This window comes from Nothoprocta perdicaria, unplaced genomic scaffold (genome assembly GCF_003342845.1).
Source record: "Nothoprocta perdicaria isolate Ctin4 unplaced genomic scaffold, notPer1 scaffold_257, whole genome shotgun sequence".
In the NCBI taxonomy this organism is placed as follows: Eukaryota; Metazoa; Chordata; class Aves; order Tinamiformes; family Tinamidae; genus Nothoprocta; species Nothoprocta perdicaria.
The window spans coordinates 126,930-147,024 of NW_020455485.1; the positions used below are offsets into that span (position 1 = coordinate 126,930).

The 20,095-nt window shown below is 42.5% G+C and overlaps 1 protein-coding gene across 2 annotated transcripts in view; it reads right to left on the minus strand.

Annotated features, from left to right (window-relative positions):
• GTF2F2 (general transcription factor IIF subunit 2) overlaps positions 1-19,857 on the minus strand; it is an 85,108-nt gene extending 65,251 nt beyond the window's left edge. Inside the window, exons 1-5 of one of the 2 annotated variants that reach the window (XM_026040437.1) lie at positions 19,729-19,857; positions 16,719-16,792; positions 16,211-16,229; positions 14,731-14,875; positions 6,645-6,683 (exon numbers count right to left, since the gene is read on the minus strand). In XM_026040437.1, coding sequence (XP_025896222.1) covers positions 6,645-6,683; positions 14,731-14,875; positions 16,211-16,229; positions 16,719-16,792; positions 19,729-19,794 — 343 coding nt within the window. In that variant the 5' untranslated portion in view covers positions 19,795-19,857. The remainder of the gene's footprint in view (positions 1-6,644; positions 6,684-14,730; positions 14,876-16,210; positions 16,230-16,718; positions 16,793-19,728) is intronic. The other variant, XM_026040438.1, reaches the window with a different exon arrangement.
• Positions 19,858-20,095: the final 238 nt, after the last annotated feature.

Below are 20,095 nucleotides of genomic sequence, written 5' to 3' on the forward strand. Positions count from 1 at the left end.
AGCAGCCGTAACACCAAGCCATTTATTGCCTCTCTATTACTTAAATAAAGCCTTTGGCAAGCATTAGGAATAAGGCAGTACATTTTCTCCGCGCTGGAATCCGGTAATCTTGTAGGAGATAAATTAAAGGTCCCGCAAGCCGAGCTGACAAAAATCAGCAAGACAGAGCGGCATTCCCGGGGGACTATTCTTATCAGCACTAACTTTATCTAAGGCCCGCAGCACTGCCAAGACTTGTGATATTGCTAACACGTTCCCCAACCCATACAACAAAATGTTCTTTCCCGGCGGCGCGCCGGTTCGCTGTGTAGGCTGCTCAACGCCTTCTCATAGGGTAAGAAATAAACTCCACATAAAACTGAGTCCAGGCAGAGAGGGCGAGTTTAGGCCTGGCTGATGGGATGCGGCGAGCGCGGACAAGGCCGGGGCCACAACAGGGCCCCGTGTGGCTCCCACATCGCCAGAGGCATCTGCAAGGGCTGGAAAAGCCTCGGGATTCAGCAGGAGGGCTCCACGAGGCTGCCCCTGGCCCCGACAGGCTGTTTGAAGCCCGTGTCCCACCACGCTGTGGGCTCCGGGTTATGGGAGGCCACCTCGCGCCTTGGTCTCCACTGCTGCCCCCTCAGAGGTCACTTTGGGGTAAAACTGCTCCTTCAGGTGGCTAAGGCCACTGCGTCACGCCATGCTTCTTTTAAGTGGTTGTTAAATTATGCTAAGCTTCCTCTTTTCCACCAAAAGCACTTTGTGGTGACCAGGGAGAGAATGGAAAAGAGTGTTAAGGGCTGAAGCTTATTACTGGCTCCCTGTTTTAAGGACACGTATTTTAAAGGTTGGGAGGAAAATACGTCACCCCAGAGCTAGATGAAACGATGGTACTACTGCAAGGGAAAATGTCTATAAATGGTTAAGAAGAAGAAACTTCAATTATCCATGACACAAGCTGGTTAACAACACTACAGAACTGCTACCTAACGAGAGAGAGAAAAAATAAAAGGAGGTGGAAAAATAGATTATGAGAGCAAGGGCCCCGGGTCAGACTAAAGGTCTGCCCTGCCCAGGGTGTTATTCCCACCAGGGGCCAAAAACGGATACCCGCAGAGAAACCCAAGAGCAGAGCGAGCCCATAGCATCCTCCTGCTGGCTCCTCACATGCCAGGCGCTTTCCGTATTCCCATCGGGATTCCCCTCACACACCCCCGCGGCCTCCCCTCGGCTCCTGCAAAGCTTCAGCATCCACCACAGCTCCTGGCATGGCATTCCCCGGATTAAAGGCATTTTGTGTGCAGGGCTACCTTTGTGTGGATGCTTTTAAAAATTACCCTCCTGCCAGCTTTGCACCTGCTGCACACCGGTGCTTTACAAGCCAAGGCGGCGGGCATTTGATCTCCCTGTCCCCTTTGATCCACCATTCAGGACTAAATTAGTCCTGCAAAGGCTCGTGATGGAACCCCCCTAATGTGGGTTCTTTACTTATTACTTACTTTTTTAAACTGGAGGATATTTCAGATGTATTTTAATTGCTACCCAAAGAAAAGATCTGTGCAAGCAAAATACATCAAGGCCGCTCAGTCAAAAAGATAAATATTAGAAATATTTATATCTAATATAAATATTTATATCTATATCTAGAAATATTTATATCTAATATAAATATTAGAAAACTCACACAATATACTACAATAAAGAGCAGTCCATTAATACACAATACTTATGTAAGTTTAAAAAATCCATCTCTCATCAGTTTATATCACTTTTACTTTATATTATATTACTTTTAATTTGTATTTATTACATAAAACTTATACCTACTCCATGTGGTTTCAGCTGCCCAGTCAGCACAGCTTCCTCTGCCTTGGTTTTCCACAGGGTTACTAGACCCAGTACTATAGACTTTGACTGTGTATTTCTGACAGCACGAATGGTTGCATCTGTGTATATTTTAACAGCTACAAATGAAGGTTCATTGCTGAATATCAGTCCCAGAAAAATACTGAAAAGTTCATTATGTAAATTTTTATTGTACTTTTCTCAGGAAGCAGTTACATTTCCATCACAAAAACTGTCTCTACAGCTGGAAAACAGCATATTCCATATCTAAATTATTTTCAACACTGAGGTTTGAGCTAATATTTAAATTGGGGAATATTGCTTTATTCCTCTAGATCATTTCCCCCCGTCATCATTAGTTCTGCTTTTGAAGTATAATTAATATTTCAGTCCCTTACACGGAAGAAAACAAAAGTGAGCCTGAGAGCAGTTATATGCAGTTCTGTGACACACACAGGGAGGACTCTGTGCCTTTTCAAAGAAACTGCAAAATTTACCCCATGTAGTTCAGTGTTTATGGACGTGCTTACGCTGAATTTCAAATATTTCAAAACGCATAATCAACACCTGAAAACTTTTAAACAATTATCCTGACTGCAATATCCATAACTGAGGTAAGTGTGATCTGCACACAATTCAGATGTTACATATTTATGTTCACAAACACATAACATTTGCAACTGGTAAAATTTCCATACCAGATTCATGTTATACTAGCTACGGCACCTCAGATAATTTATTCCTTTTACCCCAAGTCAAATAGGAAATGGTCTCAATGTGGCTTTCTGCTCACTAGAATACATAATATTACTTGCCAAGAGGTTTAGGAAAAGGGATGACTAAGATCTTCCCTCAAAGCACATTAAGCTCGGATGGCCACTATTTGCTCTGAATTTACGCCAGACAAACACCTGAAATTGGGATTCAACAGCAGTGCACACTGTTTACAGCAGGCCCACACTTCCCCTGATGTACACACTCCTGAAGGAAAAGATGAATCTGTAGTTTGCACACAGAGTTGACACAGACACACACATCTAAAAGAAATATTACACTCTCAAAATTACTTTTGCAAGGCCGAGGCAACGTTCTAATCAATTGCTGCCCATGCAGCTTCGATTTACTGCCTTTCCACAAGTACAGCAGCATCCCTACTTGCAGCAGAAAACGTTTCTTTAGCAGTACCCCTCTTAACAGACTACAGAGGCTCCAGGCAGCAACTTCTGCATAGTTTTACTGTGCAGAGGGCAGAGAAATCTGCTCATCCCATGAGATCCTACTTACTATAAAGCATCTCAATGAGATGAAGTGCTCAGTGAAGTGCTCATAGAGACAAGCAGAAGGCCTGCCCAGTGCCACCCACAATCGAACAGCAGAACCAGAAGCTACACTTCAGACCTCTTTGGCACACCTTTGATGGATGAAACTACCCGGTTTTCACAGCTTCTGTGACCACTGGTAGCACTTACAGGCAAACGCACCCAAATTGTCCCTGCTCACGCAAAAGACATGTGCACACGGGAGTCACACACACATACTTGGCTTAAATTACTTGCTCAGCATCATATAAGAACATCATTCTCCTCATTTCATTTTTCCTTTAGCGGACTGTCCAACTCACCACTCTCCTTTTACACTGATCACCAAACAGCCCTCAAGCACTACACGTTGGCTGAAGCCCCGAGCACTGTTAATCACAAGCACTAATCAAACAGGGCTTCTGTATGCAATTATCAAACAGCATATGCAAATGAAAAATATACTTAGTTTAGCTAAATTTGTTTCAGATATTTCTTGATTCCTGGCCATTTTGATGCTAATCCAGCAAGTCTTGGATGATGCTACTAGAATTTTACATGGCTTCAGAAACCAAGAAGAATATCTCATGCAAGAAAAATCCATGAGGGCCATTTAAATAAAATTACATCACCTCCAGCTTTGGAGCTCTCCGAGCTGTAAATCATTAAAGGCTGCAGCAAGTATTTGGGAAGACATGACTATTTGCTTTGTTTTTTACTCTACTCTAAGCATCTGCTATTGGCCACCTCTGGAGCCAGATGGATCTTTGGTGCGACCCAGTGTCATGTGTCCCTCTCTCCATGCAGCATCAAACTGGGTGAAAATGTTGCCATCATCTTGCCTTTGGTTCACACCTGTCCTGGCAATCAATATGATTAAAAATATCAAATATCAAACCATTAATGATTTATACCTTAGAAAAAAAAAGAAAGACTGAGGAACTTCTTAAGAAAGAAAATACAAATATTTCTGAAGGTTAGCTGTAGTCTTTTAATGCTACAACTATCTCATTCCCTTTCTTCTCTTTCCCTTCTCTTCCCGGTTTTTATTACAGTAATATCTAAAAGCAGTCATTAGGGTCTTATTATCCTAAAATACTACACACAATATATAAAGGGTTTGTTTTTGTCTCAAAAGTACTTGCTGTAGGCCAACATAAAGTACATAAATAGTGAAATGGGACACTCAAGCTGAATTACACAAAACGTAGTTTGGAAAAGGTCATCTGAGCTCCATGATGGTTTTGAGAGGAAAAGAAATGCAACTGATCATTAAGATTTTCCCTTTAAATGACATTTAATCTTCCCTTAAATGCTCATTCTCTGACTAAAGCAAAATTACAGACAAGAGCCAAGAAAACACTTTATTTCTGTGACTGTTCTACATTCAGCTATTCTGATTGACAAGTAAACGTGGGGTATTTTGCATGATTTAACCAGGACAAGAAAGAAAGCGAAAGAGTGAAAAGCAGACAACTCAACTTCAAATAAATAAAAGCTAAACCAAAAATAAGGGAAAACTCCTTCAATTAACGATTAATGTGATGTAAACATTACAATTGTGACTTCTTCTAGCAGTTAAATTGTCAAGATCTGCTTCAAAGGTAACATCTCACAGCAATAAATCTCTGTTTTTTAGTGACATAAAATACTAATCTCTAGAAACTAGTCCTTTATTACTTTAAAGCCACATCAGAATTAAAACATAATCAGAGTGAGTAGATTTTAACAAGTAGCTGAAAAACATGTCACACTATAAAACATGCCTTGGATTCAGTACAAGTCTACAAGCTATGACATCTCTACCACTAGTCATAAATCTTTGCCACTACAAGCCACTATAACCAAAGGCATCTCAATATTAAAGAGAATGTATTTCTTTCTCAAAAAAAAAATCAAAAAACTTCTGCTATTCATACACAAAATAAGTATATGTTATTGACAATCTTGAAGCTGACATGCAACTCAAATAAAACTCAAATATTTGGGTAATAAAAACCAGACATCTCCATACAGTGTCTGAAAAAAATACATTCCATAAATGATTTTCAACCCCTCCCTGTGTCGGGATTGTGTTCAGGGACACTTCTGTAAAAGGTGGGGATATGGGACACCTTCCAGTCCATCTCCTGTCTCTGCCACTGCCATCTATGACTGCCAGCCCAGTCCCAGCTATCCCTAATCCGCACACACCGTAAGAAAAAAACAGACTGGTTGAGGTGGGAAGGGACCTCTACGGATCCAGTCCAACCCCCCTGCTCCAGCAGGGACACCCAGAGCACGGGGCACAGGGCGGCATCCAGGCGGGTTTGGGAGATCTCCAGAGAAGGAGACTCCACAGCCTCCCTGGGCAGCCTGTGCCAAGGCTAAATCCTCCTACCAACAAGACTGAGATTTGTCTATGTACTTTGCATCAGCTGTGTCAAGTTTTCCCAAGTTCTCCAGCTTTCGGTAATACTATCACTCATTCACTCTAGTACATAAATGGTATTTGTGAAACATCTCTTTCTTTAATCAAAGCAAAAGCAGATCTTTCATTACACACTGCCCGACACTGGAAAATTCTCATGCTGTTAAGCAGCTACATGGGGGAATATCACATAAAGCCCGAGGAATAAAGCAGAAGGGAATAGAGCAGGCTTGCACCACGCATCCTCAGGAGAGCTCTGCTCAGACTCTTTAGGGAATTGCTTCGCACAGACCTGTCTCAGAATAAGCCAGGTCCTCTCTAGAACTCTCCTTCCCCAGGCCATAAAGGCAGACCTAGGTACAGTGCCTGGAAATTATTTAGATTTCAAGCCTACCTGATATAAGCATGCTGTTGATTTCAAGATAGAAAGTATCTGCTGTCTGAAGGCAACATATATTCAACATTCATTTGCTTCTTCCAATGGTGTAAAATATTTCTACTATAGCAATTACAGCTCCAGCACTAGAGCTGGAATGTGTATCAGTACTTGAAGTATCAAGACACTGCTGGACTGACATAACTGGCAAGTGGTGTCACAAAACCAAAAACCCTTCCTCTTCTTTGATGCCACAAAAATATTTTAATCTCTCACAAACATCAAGAAACTGAATAAAAATACCAGAACACTATTTTTCTGACTGCTTAGTCTATAAAAGCAAAATGAAATCTCTAAAGCTTTATAAATCTGCCACAAACTTTCCAGTTAAGAGGGAAGAAGTAAAACTACGAGGTGCAAGCAGATAAAGAACCTAAAGAGATCAGAAATGCAAAACTAAAAGTTTAAAAATGTAGCTTTTCAGATTCTCTTTTAAGGTCATTCTTCATCATTATATGTTATTTTCATTTAAATAAAACATGAATAATGTAAGCCTTTGGCTGCAGCAATCAGTTTATTAAGTCATTTCTCAATTTTATGATACTCTATCCTAGAAATAAAACAAAAAACAACAGGAAATTGGTAGATATATAAAAAAAAAAAACCCAAGAGCTGAAAAACTGCAGTCATAAATTGTTTCTTAAGGGTTTCAAATAAAGTGGCCCACACTCACCAGCGCCGCTGCTTTCAGATTTTTCTTCTGGTTGGCTTTCTGGAAAAAAAAACAAATGAACAGAAAAGGAAACATAATGTTTCTGTGTTGTTTATTTGAAATTAAATCTATGAAGTGGGTTGCAAAACAAAGAAAAAGAAATTATAAAGATCGCAATCACCAGGTTCATTGACTGTCTACAAATGTATTTTTTGAAAAATAACCTGCCACGGGATGCAACAGAAATCTCCTTTAGCGCTCAAACTCACAACGCATCTTAAACAGGAGGACTCCATTAAAGCTCTGATTGAGCTCTGCATCACGGACTTATATATTTTATATAGTCTGTATATTATATAGACAGACCCAGAATGAGGGTTATGCTTAAGCAATGAGCAGCACCCACTCATCTCACTAGTCCCTCTGGTCAAATGTGTATTATTTTCTATATAATTTTTAAAAAATCAGGATTCTGCCAAAGAAGGCTTATAATTAGCACGCCCAACTTGCTAAGCACAAATTGAAACACAGCATCAGAAGTGCAGCCTATTCAGCAGAACAGAGAGTCCGAACATTTAAGGAGGAAGGAAAGGAAAAGGCACAAGTGGCCGGGTGACTTGCCAAGACACCCCACTCAGCTCAGTGGCAAAGGCAGAACCCGAAAGGAGAGATGTGAGATGTGTCTCTCTCTGAGAGCACAGCCCAGCCTCTAAGAGATGAGAGCCCGGGGATGCATTTCCATGAACTGAGCCTCAGGAAAGCACCTAAGTTCATCAATCTAAAAACTGACTGCTCCTTATTTTTTGCCTATCTCCTAAGGTCGAGAATAAAAAGAGTATTTGCACTTATCTGTAAAACATTCTGTCATTTTCAAAGCGTCCTTAGCGTTCAATTCAGGCACATCATGGCTATCGTTACGGGCTATTTACTTCCAGCTCAGAGTGAATTATTGATGGAACTCGGTGAGTAACTTGTGAGTTCAGTTAGTCTGATCATTTCTGCTCTTTACAGGCTGGGTACCACCAGAATTGAAAATGTGACGTATTTTACAAAACCTTTTCCTCATCTGCTGGTTCCTCTATGCCTGGAAACACTTTTCTCAGGGAAGAGACTGACAAGCTGAGGCTGAATGAAAATGGAACAAGTCTCTCACAGATCCCTCTTCCTTGGGCACTCACTGTTGTCAGGCTCAGCAGCTGAAGACGTGTGTTTACTCACTGAGAAAACAGCTATAACAGAAGCTCTTCCTGCCCTTAAGCAGTCACAAAGTGAGTGAAGATCCCTGGTAACATTCAAGCCCATTTGCAAGATGGTCTGTTGCAGGAAAAAGATGTATTTTTTCATTCACAGTCTTGAGTATTTGGCCCACTTACAGGGTAAATTATAACTCAAGCAATATCCTAACTCAGATGGAGTGTGCAGAAAAACTCATGAGACGCTCAAAAAGTAAACAGGACAATGAAGAGGCATAAATTTAGTATGCAAAAATACTAAGGCAGCAGTTCCTAACTGGACCAAGGTATAACGAAGCAGATGGATTTTGAAGGTATTCATTTGATTCAAAAAACAATATAGGGTATCTGCAGAAGAGATGAGTGTATTCGCCTGTATGTAGCAACAGAACCTGCCATCATTGTATAAAAAAATAAAATTCAAGGCTTGCAAAGAAGTGCATTTTTTCCTCAAAATTAGGCACTTTTCATTATTATTTTTACATTACATCCCTCCATCTTTAAAATGTTCTCAGTACAACTGCCAAGAGCAGAGTAAATGAAGTACTACAGTGCTCTGTTTACTTCATATATTTATTCATCCACGCGGATTAGAGCTGCTCAGCCTCCTCCACAGCACAAAAGATTCCCAGATATACATCAACAAGACTTGACATTTTTACTCATACATCAGGGAGACTGTAAAAAGCAAAGAAATTTAAAGTCACTGAAGTAGCCACAAAGCCAAATCCCTTCTGATCACAGGGACTCCATTCCAATATGCCATAAATTTTGCCTATTATACTCTTCTAAACAATTTAAATTCATACAAGAATTAATAGAGTTGTAACAACAAAAGTGGAAGAAAAAAGGAGCTTACCCCTGACAGGCAGCTGAACCCACTTTGCAGTAATTTGTCACACAAAACTCATTTGAAGCAGGTAAATAATTAACCTGCCCATTTTAAGAGATGAAGAAAGATGATATAAAGAGCTTTTTTTTTTTTTTTTTTTTTAAATGGACTGCATGTCATAGTAACAGGTAGTGCAGCTGGACCAACTAAAATGCTGCCTGTTTGAGCAATGTCATCTGCTCTTCCAGCTGTGGGTTGCATCTCCTTTGTGACCTTCAGAAATCGGTGGAAACCAGAGAGGTGAAGGGCTGTGGCTGCCTCCATTCCTCCTCATCAGGGGCTTCCACAGGTTTTCCTCTCCTGCTGCTAGTGGGAAAGGCACAATCTCCATGGCCAGATTGCAGGAGGCTGAGGTATCTACAGCAAAAAAGAGCTCAAAGCCTTTTGAAGGCTACAGCGTAGGGTTAGGTAGCAGCCTCACAACTAGAGCAGACTGGAAAGTAGTGGAAAAGTGGACAGTTGGATATCAAACTCCCTCAGCAGGTAAAACTAAGACAGCAGGATGATGAGGGCGCTTATTCCCTAAGAAATAACTTGAGGAGTATATCGAGAAATCAAACATCACTTGATGAGATTGGAAGTAACCTCGTTAGGCATTAAGATTCCGAAGGCGAAGTTTTTTTTACAGGAAACAATTAAATTTAATTACAGCAATAATTAGTAAAATCTCCCCTGCACATTTTTTGAAATGGCTGGATGTATTTGATACTTCAAGGACACGAGTCAATGGTGATAAACTACAATTCTCAATATTCATTTTGACTGGAATATAATAATGCATTATAAGTTATAGAAGAAATATGATTCATGCAAAAACTCAAAAAACAGTTCCCCTCTCATCCTGGAATCTTTATTAAAAAGAAAAACGAGGAGAATATTTGAGGGGAATGAGAATAAAGAAGCTACTCCAAGGACAACCTGCAAGGGTATCTACATTATTGAATGGAATTACAAGAAACATTGTATTTCTTTCATTGAGATCCCGAAAAAAAAAAAAAAAAAAAAAAGTCAGAAAAATGGATATTAGTGTAACATTAAGAGCCAGAAATCTTCTGTGACTTCTGAAACAAGGAAACAATCCACGCATAGATGCCTCTTGGAGAGTCAGCTCTGGGAATTCCATTCTGTCACATAATAGAATTCCCAAAATACTTTGTACTCATCCCCCGGTAACCTCTTACTGGGATGAACAGTGGGAAGAAGGATGAAGAAGCTTAAAGTCACTAAAATAGGCATTAAGGCAATTTCATTCATAAGGGAGGGGGGGGGTGAAGATAAACTCAAGAATTCCAATAAAATCGGTCATCTCAGCCAATGTTACAGAAATAATTTACACTCGACTCCTGCTTACAGTGTAACATCTTTCTATCCATCTATCCCTTAAAGTTTGGGGTGCAATTGCCTGCCAAGGTCTGTATCTTCCCAAGACATTTACCAAGCAATATTCCCAAAACTAGGTCTGTAAGGAACTTTTCTCAAAGCCTTTAACATAGCTCTTTTTGTTGTTTTTATTTAGAGACAACAATATTAAACTACCTGCTGGCAGAAAAATGATACAAGAGGCAATTACAGCAGCAAGCCAACTAATTCATAACCACAGCCAGAAAAGTTTACTGTTAAATATTTAACAAAAGCACATTCCCATTTCTTCAACAAGGACAGAAACTGTCAAAAAATGCCACTTTCTTCTGCCAGGGTGCCTGCCAGTAGAAAGCTCAGGAAAAGAAACACATATAATCAAACACTCCTATCAAACTCAGTATTTCCCTGGAAGAATTCTTAGCTGTACATGCCTAAGAAAAAATCGTTTTGCTCAGGAAATATATGCAAAAATGCTCTCTTTTCCTCCTGCCCCCAAAATTACAACTGTGATAACTGATGACAAAGATAAGATGAAGTGCCTGGAAGCACAAATAGCATTGTTGCATAGCAACTGTTGATGTACATATGGTGATGTTTATGGAACAGAGTGTAGTTCATACTTAATGCAAAAAAAAAAAAAAAAAAAAAAAAAAAGCTAAAAATCAGCCTAGATGGCAAGACCTTGACAGCAAGAGATCCTTGGTGGGATCCTTGGGCAAGCCTCAAAAGCCACATTCCCCCTTAGCTCCATCACACCGACCTCGGGAATTCTGCTGCAGGTCGCCGCGTCTCGCACTCACATCCAGGGCTGCGGAGGAAGTGGGGAGAAAAACTCCCAATTGTGCAGGCTGGGAGAAAAAAAAACAGGGATGCAGGAGATCTGGTGGCCGAGAGCAGCTCTGGGAAGCAGGGATTTGCTCCCAGCCTGGAGAGAGCTCCTGCCACCACGTGATTTCTTCCAGTTGTCCAGACAGGGGCTGAACGGGGTGTTTTGCACCGAGTATTTCTGCAGTGCTAATACTGTTCTGCATTATTCATTAGGGTCATAGAGGAATAGGGGGGAAAGAGTGGACGGTGCAGAACCCCAGAGTGAGTCGATACCGAAAGGGCAGCACACAAAAACAAGCTCCAGACATTGAATGCTACGCAGGATGGGATCCACTTGATTTAACAGTTCATAATACACAGTATAATATATGTATGGCAGAAGACCAAGAAACAGCAACTCATTAGACTTTGGACATGAATGGCACCTCAGTGCTCATTTCTGTCCATTAACTAACACGGGTCTCACAGAGGGGCAGAGGGTTACAGCACAAATGTCAGCACTTGGTAGAGGTGTCGTCCTCCCCAGCTGCTGCCTGTTACACACAAAGGCACCTGGTACCAGCCTCGAAAGTACCCGAGCACCTCGCTACCTCTGCACAGATTTACCCCAAAGGGCCGGCTTAAATCCAGAAGACAACTCCCTATGAAAAACTAAAATAATTCACTGCGACTACAACGACAATTTGAACAAGTGCTGAACTGGCCAGAATGTCTAAATTCACTGCAGCATCTTCCCAAAGATTTCAGAGGCAGCTCTGCCACCCCCCACGCATTTCCTGAACCAAGATGGTTATTACAACATCAGGATCCCAGGATTAGAGGACAGCACACAGAAAATACCTTTGCTCTCAATGTGCTCCAGAAAAAAAGGCCATAAAGAGGAAAATATTTAAATATTCTATATATTTAATATTTTATTACATATATATTTACATATTTATATAAAAGAAGCCAAATTATTTTATACCTCTGTTTCCTTTTAGGCAAGTTAAGTCCCCAGGATACTGACTGGAAGCAACAGCCTATGAAACACTTACTAAGCCGTATTCCATTCACATTATTTCTCAAGTGGTCCTTCCAGATGCAACATGAGAAATGCCATGTGCAGTTCTAATCCTTTGCCCACATTCAGAGTGAACATATCCGTTCTGTTATATAGCACGTTTCATAAGAGAAAAAGGCGTGAGATCACCAATACATTTCACAAAAATATGCAGACTATAATTTAAAAATCTGTGGACAAACGAATTAATGAATTTTGTTGTCCCGTGATTGTCTGCTACTACAGATGTCTAAAGAAGCGCAAGCTCTGACCATGTCTTTTCCCCTGGTTGATCCAGTCATGATGGTTCTTTTCCATGCGGGCATCACATGAGGCTTGGACTTGCACGTCAGCCTGGCCTTTGGTTGGGGCACCCAGAGAGTCCCGTCCCACTCCGCAGCCACCTGCTTCCCCACTAACTCCCATGCACGGTGACACCTGCTCAAACGGCCTCGGAGCCCAAGGCATATAGGGGATTCACATCCAAGCACAAGAGCACTGCCGCACAGACACGACTTCAGCAAGAAATCGGGCGGAGCGCAGGGATTCGGCTGTCCCATTGATTTTTACCAAAAAAGTAATGCAAGAAAAGCACATTCCAAATTCACATTTGCTTGCTTTGACAATGCTAGTACAAGAGCAACCTCTTTTAGCCATTTTGCATTTATGCAAGGTTCATGAAAACGCCCTGCTGACCTGTGGTGCTTGCTACCCTAGCGAGCAAAAGCCACTCTGCCCAGGCCTGTGGCTGTTCAGCGCTCCCCTCCAAACACTTCACGTTTCAGCAATGGATTAATACTGTAACTTCTGCTTTACAGATTCATGGTCCTTGCACAACATTTTGGAGTTATTAAGAAATATCAAATGTTTTAACTGATTAAACACAAACCGTGCAGCTTTTAAGTAGTTAGCCTTCTCCATACAGTGGAATTACGGATGGTGGAAAAGGAATAAACAGGCATCTTCTAGCTATTATATAGCCTGAAAGTCAGTACTAACTGGTGAAAAACATTCTACATTCAAATTACACATCACACTCACTGCAGCTTAAGCTACCTTGAGAGATTTCGGAAGATATTTTGTACAAAATAAAGAATGTCTCAGAAAGTGAAGTCCCATGGGCCAGCAAATACATCGAATTGCTGAATATATGCTCCAAGAACACCTTCACATCTGAATTCTTTCAAGTATTTCACGGTTCTTTCCAGACAGAGCATAAAGAAAGGAGAACGGATGAGGTATCCGGGAAATGCTTGTAACTTCTTGAAAAACTGGTCAGCTATAATTCTCTCTCACTCATTGAATAAAACACCACACTGTCATCCCAGCAATTATTATCAGCCTGAAGATGAGAAGGCTTCAGTGGGATGCAAGGTGTGATTCCCTCCAAAAGAAATTCCAGCTTGGATCAAACAGAATATGTAGTCATTAAGAAAAAAAAAAAAAAAAATTTAAGTGGCACATGCCCTAAATAAAAATACAAAGCATAAATAAGGACACTCATGAGTTTACTTCTCCCCTTAGAATCACTTCTGACATTAGAAAGTTCAAAACTAGATGACATTTCAATTGAAAAGAAACACAGTTAAATTCTGACACCATAAAACGGCCCTTTTTTAATCGTTATATTTACTAAAACGCTGTAAAATTTAACAGAGTTAACAGCTTTTTGCTATAGGAGAATCAGGACTCAACTGTTTCAGACGAGCCATTGCAGCTCTGGACTGAAGACAAAAACAGTTTGCCTTACCTGGTACTACTGCATGCATTTATAAGCATCTGCTCTAAAGATACTTTTGACAAATTGTGGGACTTTCTGCCTCACAGAAAACAGAAATATCAAAGATTTGCCTCCTGGGGACACCAAAATGCAGAATTGAGATATCACAGAATCACAGACTGGTTGGGGTTGGAAGGGACCTCTAGAGATGATCCAGTCCAACCCCCTGCTCCAGCAGGGACACCCAGAGCACGGGGCACAGGTATCCTCTACCACACTAACCTCTGTAGCCCTCTTACCTTCCTCCTCTCTAACATCCCAAAGAAGGCTACGTAATTTCAGCACAAAACCTTACAGCATGTGTGTGTATATATAACACTACCAGCTATCTTAAGGCTAACATGCTCTGCAGGACACATTGCCTTGAATATGCAACTTGCTCACTGTGCACAGCTACCAAGCTATGCTTAAGGCAGGTCAAAAAAAATGGAATTCAGTGAGAAATGATGACGACCCTGCTGTTGCACTGCTCGGCACTATGACCTTGCTAAGCTTAAATTGCAGTTTCACTTTTGCAGCAGCAAAATTTGGTGAACAGATGGGTGTTTACCACTAAAATGGATCTTTTCAACTGGATAAAAGGAGAATTGTCATTCTTATGTAACTGAATTCACAGAAAAGACGAGTTCAATTAAAAAAAAAAAGTATCATTTAATCTGAAAAGCATACAGAAACTCAAAAGAATACCCCTGAAAGGGAAATGCACAATGTACTGCACTCCCATACCCTTTCCACATTCTCTTCAACAGACCCACATTGGAAATTACAAGACAACCCTCTCTAGAAAACTAAAATTAGTTGCTCAATCAGATGGAGAAGGCAGCAGCCACAATAAAAAAAACAGTAACATTTACACGGGAAACCACACAACAAAGATGAAATCTTCTGACAGTCTTCCAGCCTTTACAGCATCCAGCTCATTGAAATCATTTACATTGGAATTGTAATAAATAACTTTAATTCCTACTTACCTACTGAGCTTTCTGTGAACACTGTTAAGGTCTGTCCTCCCACACTTTGCAAAAGAAATGGATGTTCCCTGGGCGCACTGACTGAGGCAGGTTTTCCTCCAATGTCATTGATGCTTGCAAGCTCCTCATTCAAAGTAAATGACACCTAACAGTCACAATTACCACAGTGTTACCAAACACACTAAATTATACAGCTTTTAAGAATTAGGGGGAAACAGAGAGAGAAAAAAAAACAAGCAGTACTCCACATTGCTATTTTAAAATATAAAGGGTGGGAAAAGAATCTTAACACATGGATCTCTTATTGAAATGCAGTAGGAAACATTTTACATTACTTCCTTCTAAAGTCAAAAGGAACAATTTTGTTTTATTTATGGAAAACAAAAGGAAGCAATTCATAAAGGCTTCTCAGCCAGCATTCAGTACAAGTGCTTTAGGGTGTTACACACAGCCAATTTGGTTCCCAAGAGGGTGGCACCATGTCCCAGCAAGCGCGGCCAGCCTGGGACTCCCAAATGGTGCGTGGTCCAGCAGCAGTTCGGATCCAGTCCTTTGCCAAGCTCACACCAGATGCTCAACTGAAGAGTTGAGGAAGCACCAGGGATGCTGAATAACCAACATCCTCGGCCACAGGGCAAAGCAAGAAGCCTGAACGGGGAGCACAGCACCAAGTGCAGTGTTTTTCCTGTACATCCTGTCTAGGCTCATCCCATCCCTCAAGAGCAGCAGCCCTAGGAAGCCATCTGCTTGCCCTGGGTTCCTCACCACTTGGCTCTACAAAGTCTGCACAACGTGCATTTCAGCTCCCATCCACAGCACGATATTGGTGTGGGGTCACAAAATTAGGAAGACTGGCCCAAATTCCAGGTTCAGAATGTCCAAGCAAGCTTTCAAACTTCATTGGAAGTTTCTCCATTTATTCTCAAAGGAGTTTGGCTGGGTTCAAATGGCCAATGCAACTTGCTTCCCCACATACTTTTTTCCCCTCCAGAGTTTCTTTCCAGTTCAACATAAAAGACCTACTTGGTGATTTAAGCAACTCTAACTAAGGCAACTTCCCTTACTGCCTATAATATTTAATGGCAAAAACAAATTCCAAATATCATATGAAATATTCGCTGAAACTGCACTCTTTCATTTCCAGCTTGTTTTATCATCATTGTTTTTTAATACAGCCTTTTGTACTAAAAATCCCTCAAAATACTTAGAGGGGAGGTTGTGACTATGACTGCTGCCTACAGAGGGGTGAACGAACACAGGGAGACAAAGGGGCTTAATCGAAGTCCTGCAGTAAGCCCAGGGGCAGATCTGCAAACAGAATCCTGACTTCCTGGCTCCCTGGTACTGCTTCTTAACAGGTGTAACCAAACAAAACAAAAGAAAACAAAAGAAAAGGGTATCAGAAAACAGCATGTTCTAAACAACTTCAGAATTCAAAAATACAATATATTCACCATCGTTGTATTTAGCAATTACTTACTTCTGTTCTTCCTTGATTTCTGCAAAAGAAAATAAGGATTGTTTTAGTTTTCACAGTCTATTTCCACAAGTTTAGTTCCCCGACAACAAAGCAAATCCAATTCTAGCACTGCTACTCATTTTAGCTCCTCAGCTGCTCGATCTCTCTTGATGCTGATGCCCATGGATAAATGGGGAAAGTCAGCAGAGGAGACTAGAAGCAACAAAGCAGCACATTTACTAAGTGAAAGAAAATTCTCCAGTTAGATGTGCCTATTTCTTAGGTCTATGAAATCAAGCACCACAAGCTGCCCCCCAGTACACTTTCACATATGGATCTGTTTATTATGTATATATTGATAATCACTAGACAGCAGGTGTCTTTCGGTTTGCACAGAGATATGCACAAGTTTGCAAGAAACAGGGTTATGCAATTTGAGAGATGCAACACAATCTACTTTGCTGCAGGTAACTTCCTCTATACCAACATCCTAAAAATTGCAACCAGCAAAGGTACAAAAAAGGCTTACTTGGCAATCCTTAGTTTCCCCACTTCCCCTCTTCCTGAAGCTTTATTCCACTGCTGTGACAAATATTTGGGAACCTAAAAGAAAAAAAAAGACAACAGATTTCAAGAAAAGCAGATTTTAAAACTCTATATCAAGTGTGTACAAAAGCATTATTTTAAATGCTTTTACACTGACTGCTTCACTTCAGGCTGCCGCACACCCTAAATATATTCTATTCTAGACAATATATTCTATTAAGGAGCGAAAGGAGAAAATCATAGCATAACAAGAAGCAGGTACTGTATGTTAGTCCCAAACGAAGGAAAAATCCTATGGATGTTGAATCTCCAATACAATTAGCTGAGCCAAGAGGATCAATGTTGTACTTCTGAACTGAAAAGTACCAATGATTTTATCATAGTGGTTTTTAATAGAGGCTGAGCGTGACACATTCATACAAGAGTGAGACAGGAGCAGCCTCCCCCTCCACCGGCGCCACAGATACACAAGTGCCGTGACACCAAGAAGCCTCAAACCTGGCTATGGAGAACCAAACCAGGTGGTTTTCCAGGGAGATGGAAATCAGAGAATCACTTCCTAAAGAAAACGGCTGAAAGCAGCTAACAGAAGTTGACTTTTTCCGGTAAACTCTTCCTTTCTAAGGAGAAAGCAGCTGTCACTACGAGAACATTATCTCAGAGAAGCAGAGCGGTCCCCGTGTCTAGAACAACAGTGGACTGAAAAAACATTTTCCTAAAACAGTGCTCAGAATTTTTTATCTCTTTTTCTATATCCACTCATGAAACATCAGGAAAAATGATTTTTTTTTTTTTTTTTACTGGGAGCAACAGTTCTCCTGGCACAGGAAAGTTTGTTCCTGCCCACACAGTCCAGAGCTGCTGGAAACACCAATTCCCACCTAGAAAACCTCCAGGCAATGCAGTTTGTGAGACACAGCCAGGAAAAATGCATGATATCCAGGCAGCTGCAGATTCTTCTGTTTCAAGCACCAAAGGGGAACTTTGTGATCACATTTTGGTCTAGATTAAAACATAAGTTTTAACTCACCAACGGGGAGGCTAAGAATCTATCACAGAAGAGGTGCTGACAAAGCGTAACCTAGTCAGTTGTTATGGCTCAAATGAACCTCATAACAACTTCACCTTTTTCTGTTTTTCTTCATGAAAAACAGAGGACATTTTTATACTGGTGCTTAGCACTCTCCTTACAAAGTAAGATGCTATCCTTACAAAGTAAGATGGAATAGCTAGAAAATCCACATGTCCTCCCATTGCTCAGCAAAGGGAGTCCATGCTTCCATAAACTCTTAACTTGGGGTCAATAATGTCTCAAAGGAATGACGAAAAGCAATTAATTGGCATAATTTACTGATTGAGGGGTTCCCCCCCACAACAGGTTTGAAATGGCAACTTTCTACGCATTACAAGCAGACTGGATGCTGTTTTCTTCCTAAAGTTTGCATAAAACCAGAACAGGTGAGTGTCGTGTTCTCTGCCTCTTGGAATAGAGACATCACCACATGCTCACACCCAACCTGGACGTAACCTTTAGTGCCAGGGAACAACACACACACCCAGTACACACACACACACACACACACACACACGCACACACACGCACCCCCCACTGCTTAAGCTAAAAATCCCCAAACCACAGGCTAGAACCCTCCATGCTCACGGCTTAAGGCATCCTAGGAGAGATAAGCGGCATCTTGCACACTGCAGGCATCCTGACTGCCCACTTTCAGTTTAGTACAGTAAAAATGTAATTTATGGAGAAGTTACGGAAGTCACACGTACAGAAAAGGAGGGGGATCATAGAATCCTTAAGGTTGGAAGGGAGCTCAGAGGTCATCTGGTTCAACCCCCCTGCACACGCAGGGTCACCTAGAGCACATGGCAGCATCCAAGCGGGTTTTAAAGATCTCCAAAGAAGGAGACTCCACAATCTGCTTGGACAGCCTGTTCCAGGGCTCTGGCACCCTCACTGTTAAGAATTTTTTCCTTAAGTTCCTGTAGAACTTTTGGCGCCTCAGCTTGTGGCCGTTTCCTCTAGTCCTAGCGCTGTCCACCACTGAAAAGAGGCCGCCCCCCTCCTCCTCACTGCCTCCCTTGAGGTATTTATACACGCTGATCAGGTCCCCCCTCAGCCTCCTCTTCTCCAGGCTGAACAGGCCCAGCTCTCTCAGCCTTTGCTCACAGGGCAGATGTTCCAGGCCTCTGATCATCCTGGTAGCCCTGCACTGGACTCTCTCCAGCAGCTCCACATCCCTCTCGTACTGGGGAGTCCAGAAAAGCTCCAGGAAAAATGCCCCAAAAGCCTGCTTTTAGAGAAAGAAATGAGTCTGCAAGGACTCTGAGGGCTCTGAAAGCTGTGCACCCACTGGAAGCCTGGCTTGCGGAAAGCACATAACGAAAGCCACGGCTGAAGGCTACTCAACATCTTCTAGACAAGAGGCCTTTCTTCTGGAAATGGACATCATTTAATCACACAAGAAGAAATCCCTTCTTTACTGCCCGTCAAGCAGTCTCTCAGCAGTACAGCACATGCTCCAAAGAAACGAGGATTTCGTTGGTGGTGGTTTGTTTGTTTGAGTAGAACTTACGCCTCGCTCGCAGAGCAGCATCAGCCATTTCAGACACACCTGGAAACTCCTGGCTTGCTTAAAAACTCCTGGCTTGCCTTGGGCCATCCCAAAACGGCAAACCCACATGAAGCTAACGGCTGTGGGTGCTCAGCACCCCACCCGCGAGGTGGCCAGCAGCAAACGCGTAGGGACAAGCAGGAAAACACGGCAAAAACGGGTATTTTCCCCGCAGGCCGCTCCGGTTCTGCCGGTTGGGGCCTCGTGCTTCCTGCACAGGGGAAACGGCTTCATTTCTTACCAACGCCCTTTCCTGGCTCCCACTGCCCTGCCGGCATTCCCAGCACATCCCGGCCCCCGCGGCACCCCCTGCAAACGGCCCGGGGCTCCAGCGGCGCCTTCCCGGCGCCCAGGGCGGCCTCTCACCTTCACGAGCCACATGCCCGTGTTCTGCTTGGCCCCGCTCAGGTCCAGCTCGCCCTTCTCGCTCATGGCGGCGGCGGGAGGGCCGGGAGCCGCCCCCGGCGAGCACGGAGGGGAAGGAAGCGGGAAAAGGAGGCGCCGGGCGCCGTCCCGCTGCCGCCGCCGCCGCCCGGACGCACATAGGGCACGCACCGCGGAGCGACGGTGGCCGCCGCGGACCAACTTCCTCCGCCCGGCGCGGCGCTTGGTGGCTCCGCGGGTTCGAGACCCAGGGCCGGCGGGATGGCTCCAGCCCGGGCTCAGGGACAGAAGGGGCAGGTGGAGAGGGATTTTTCCCTATCCCCCCCCCCCACAGTGTGTAAAAGATGAT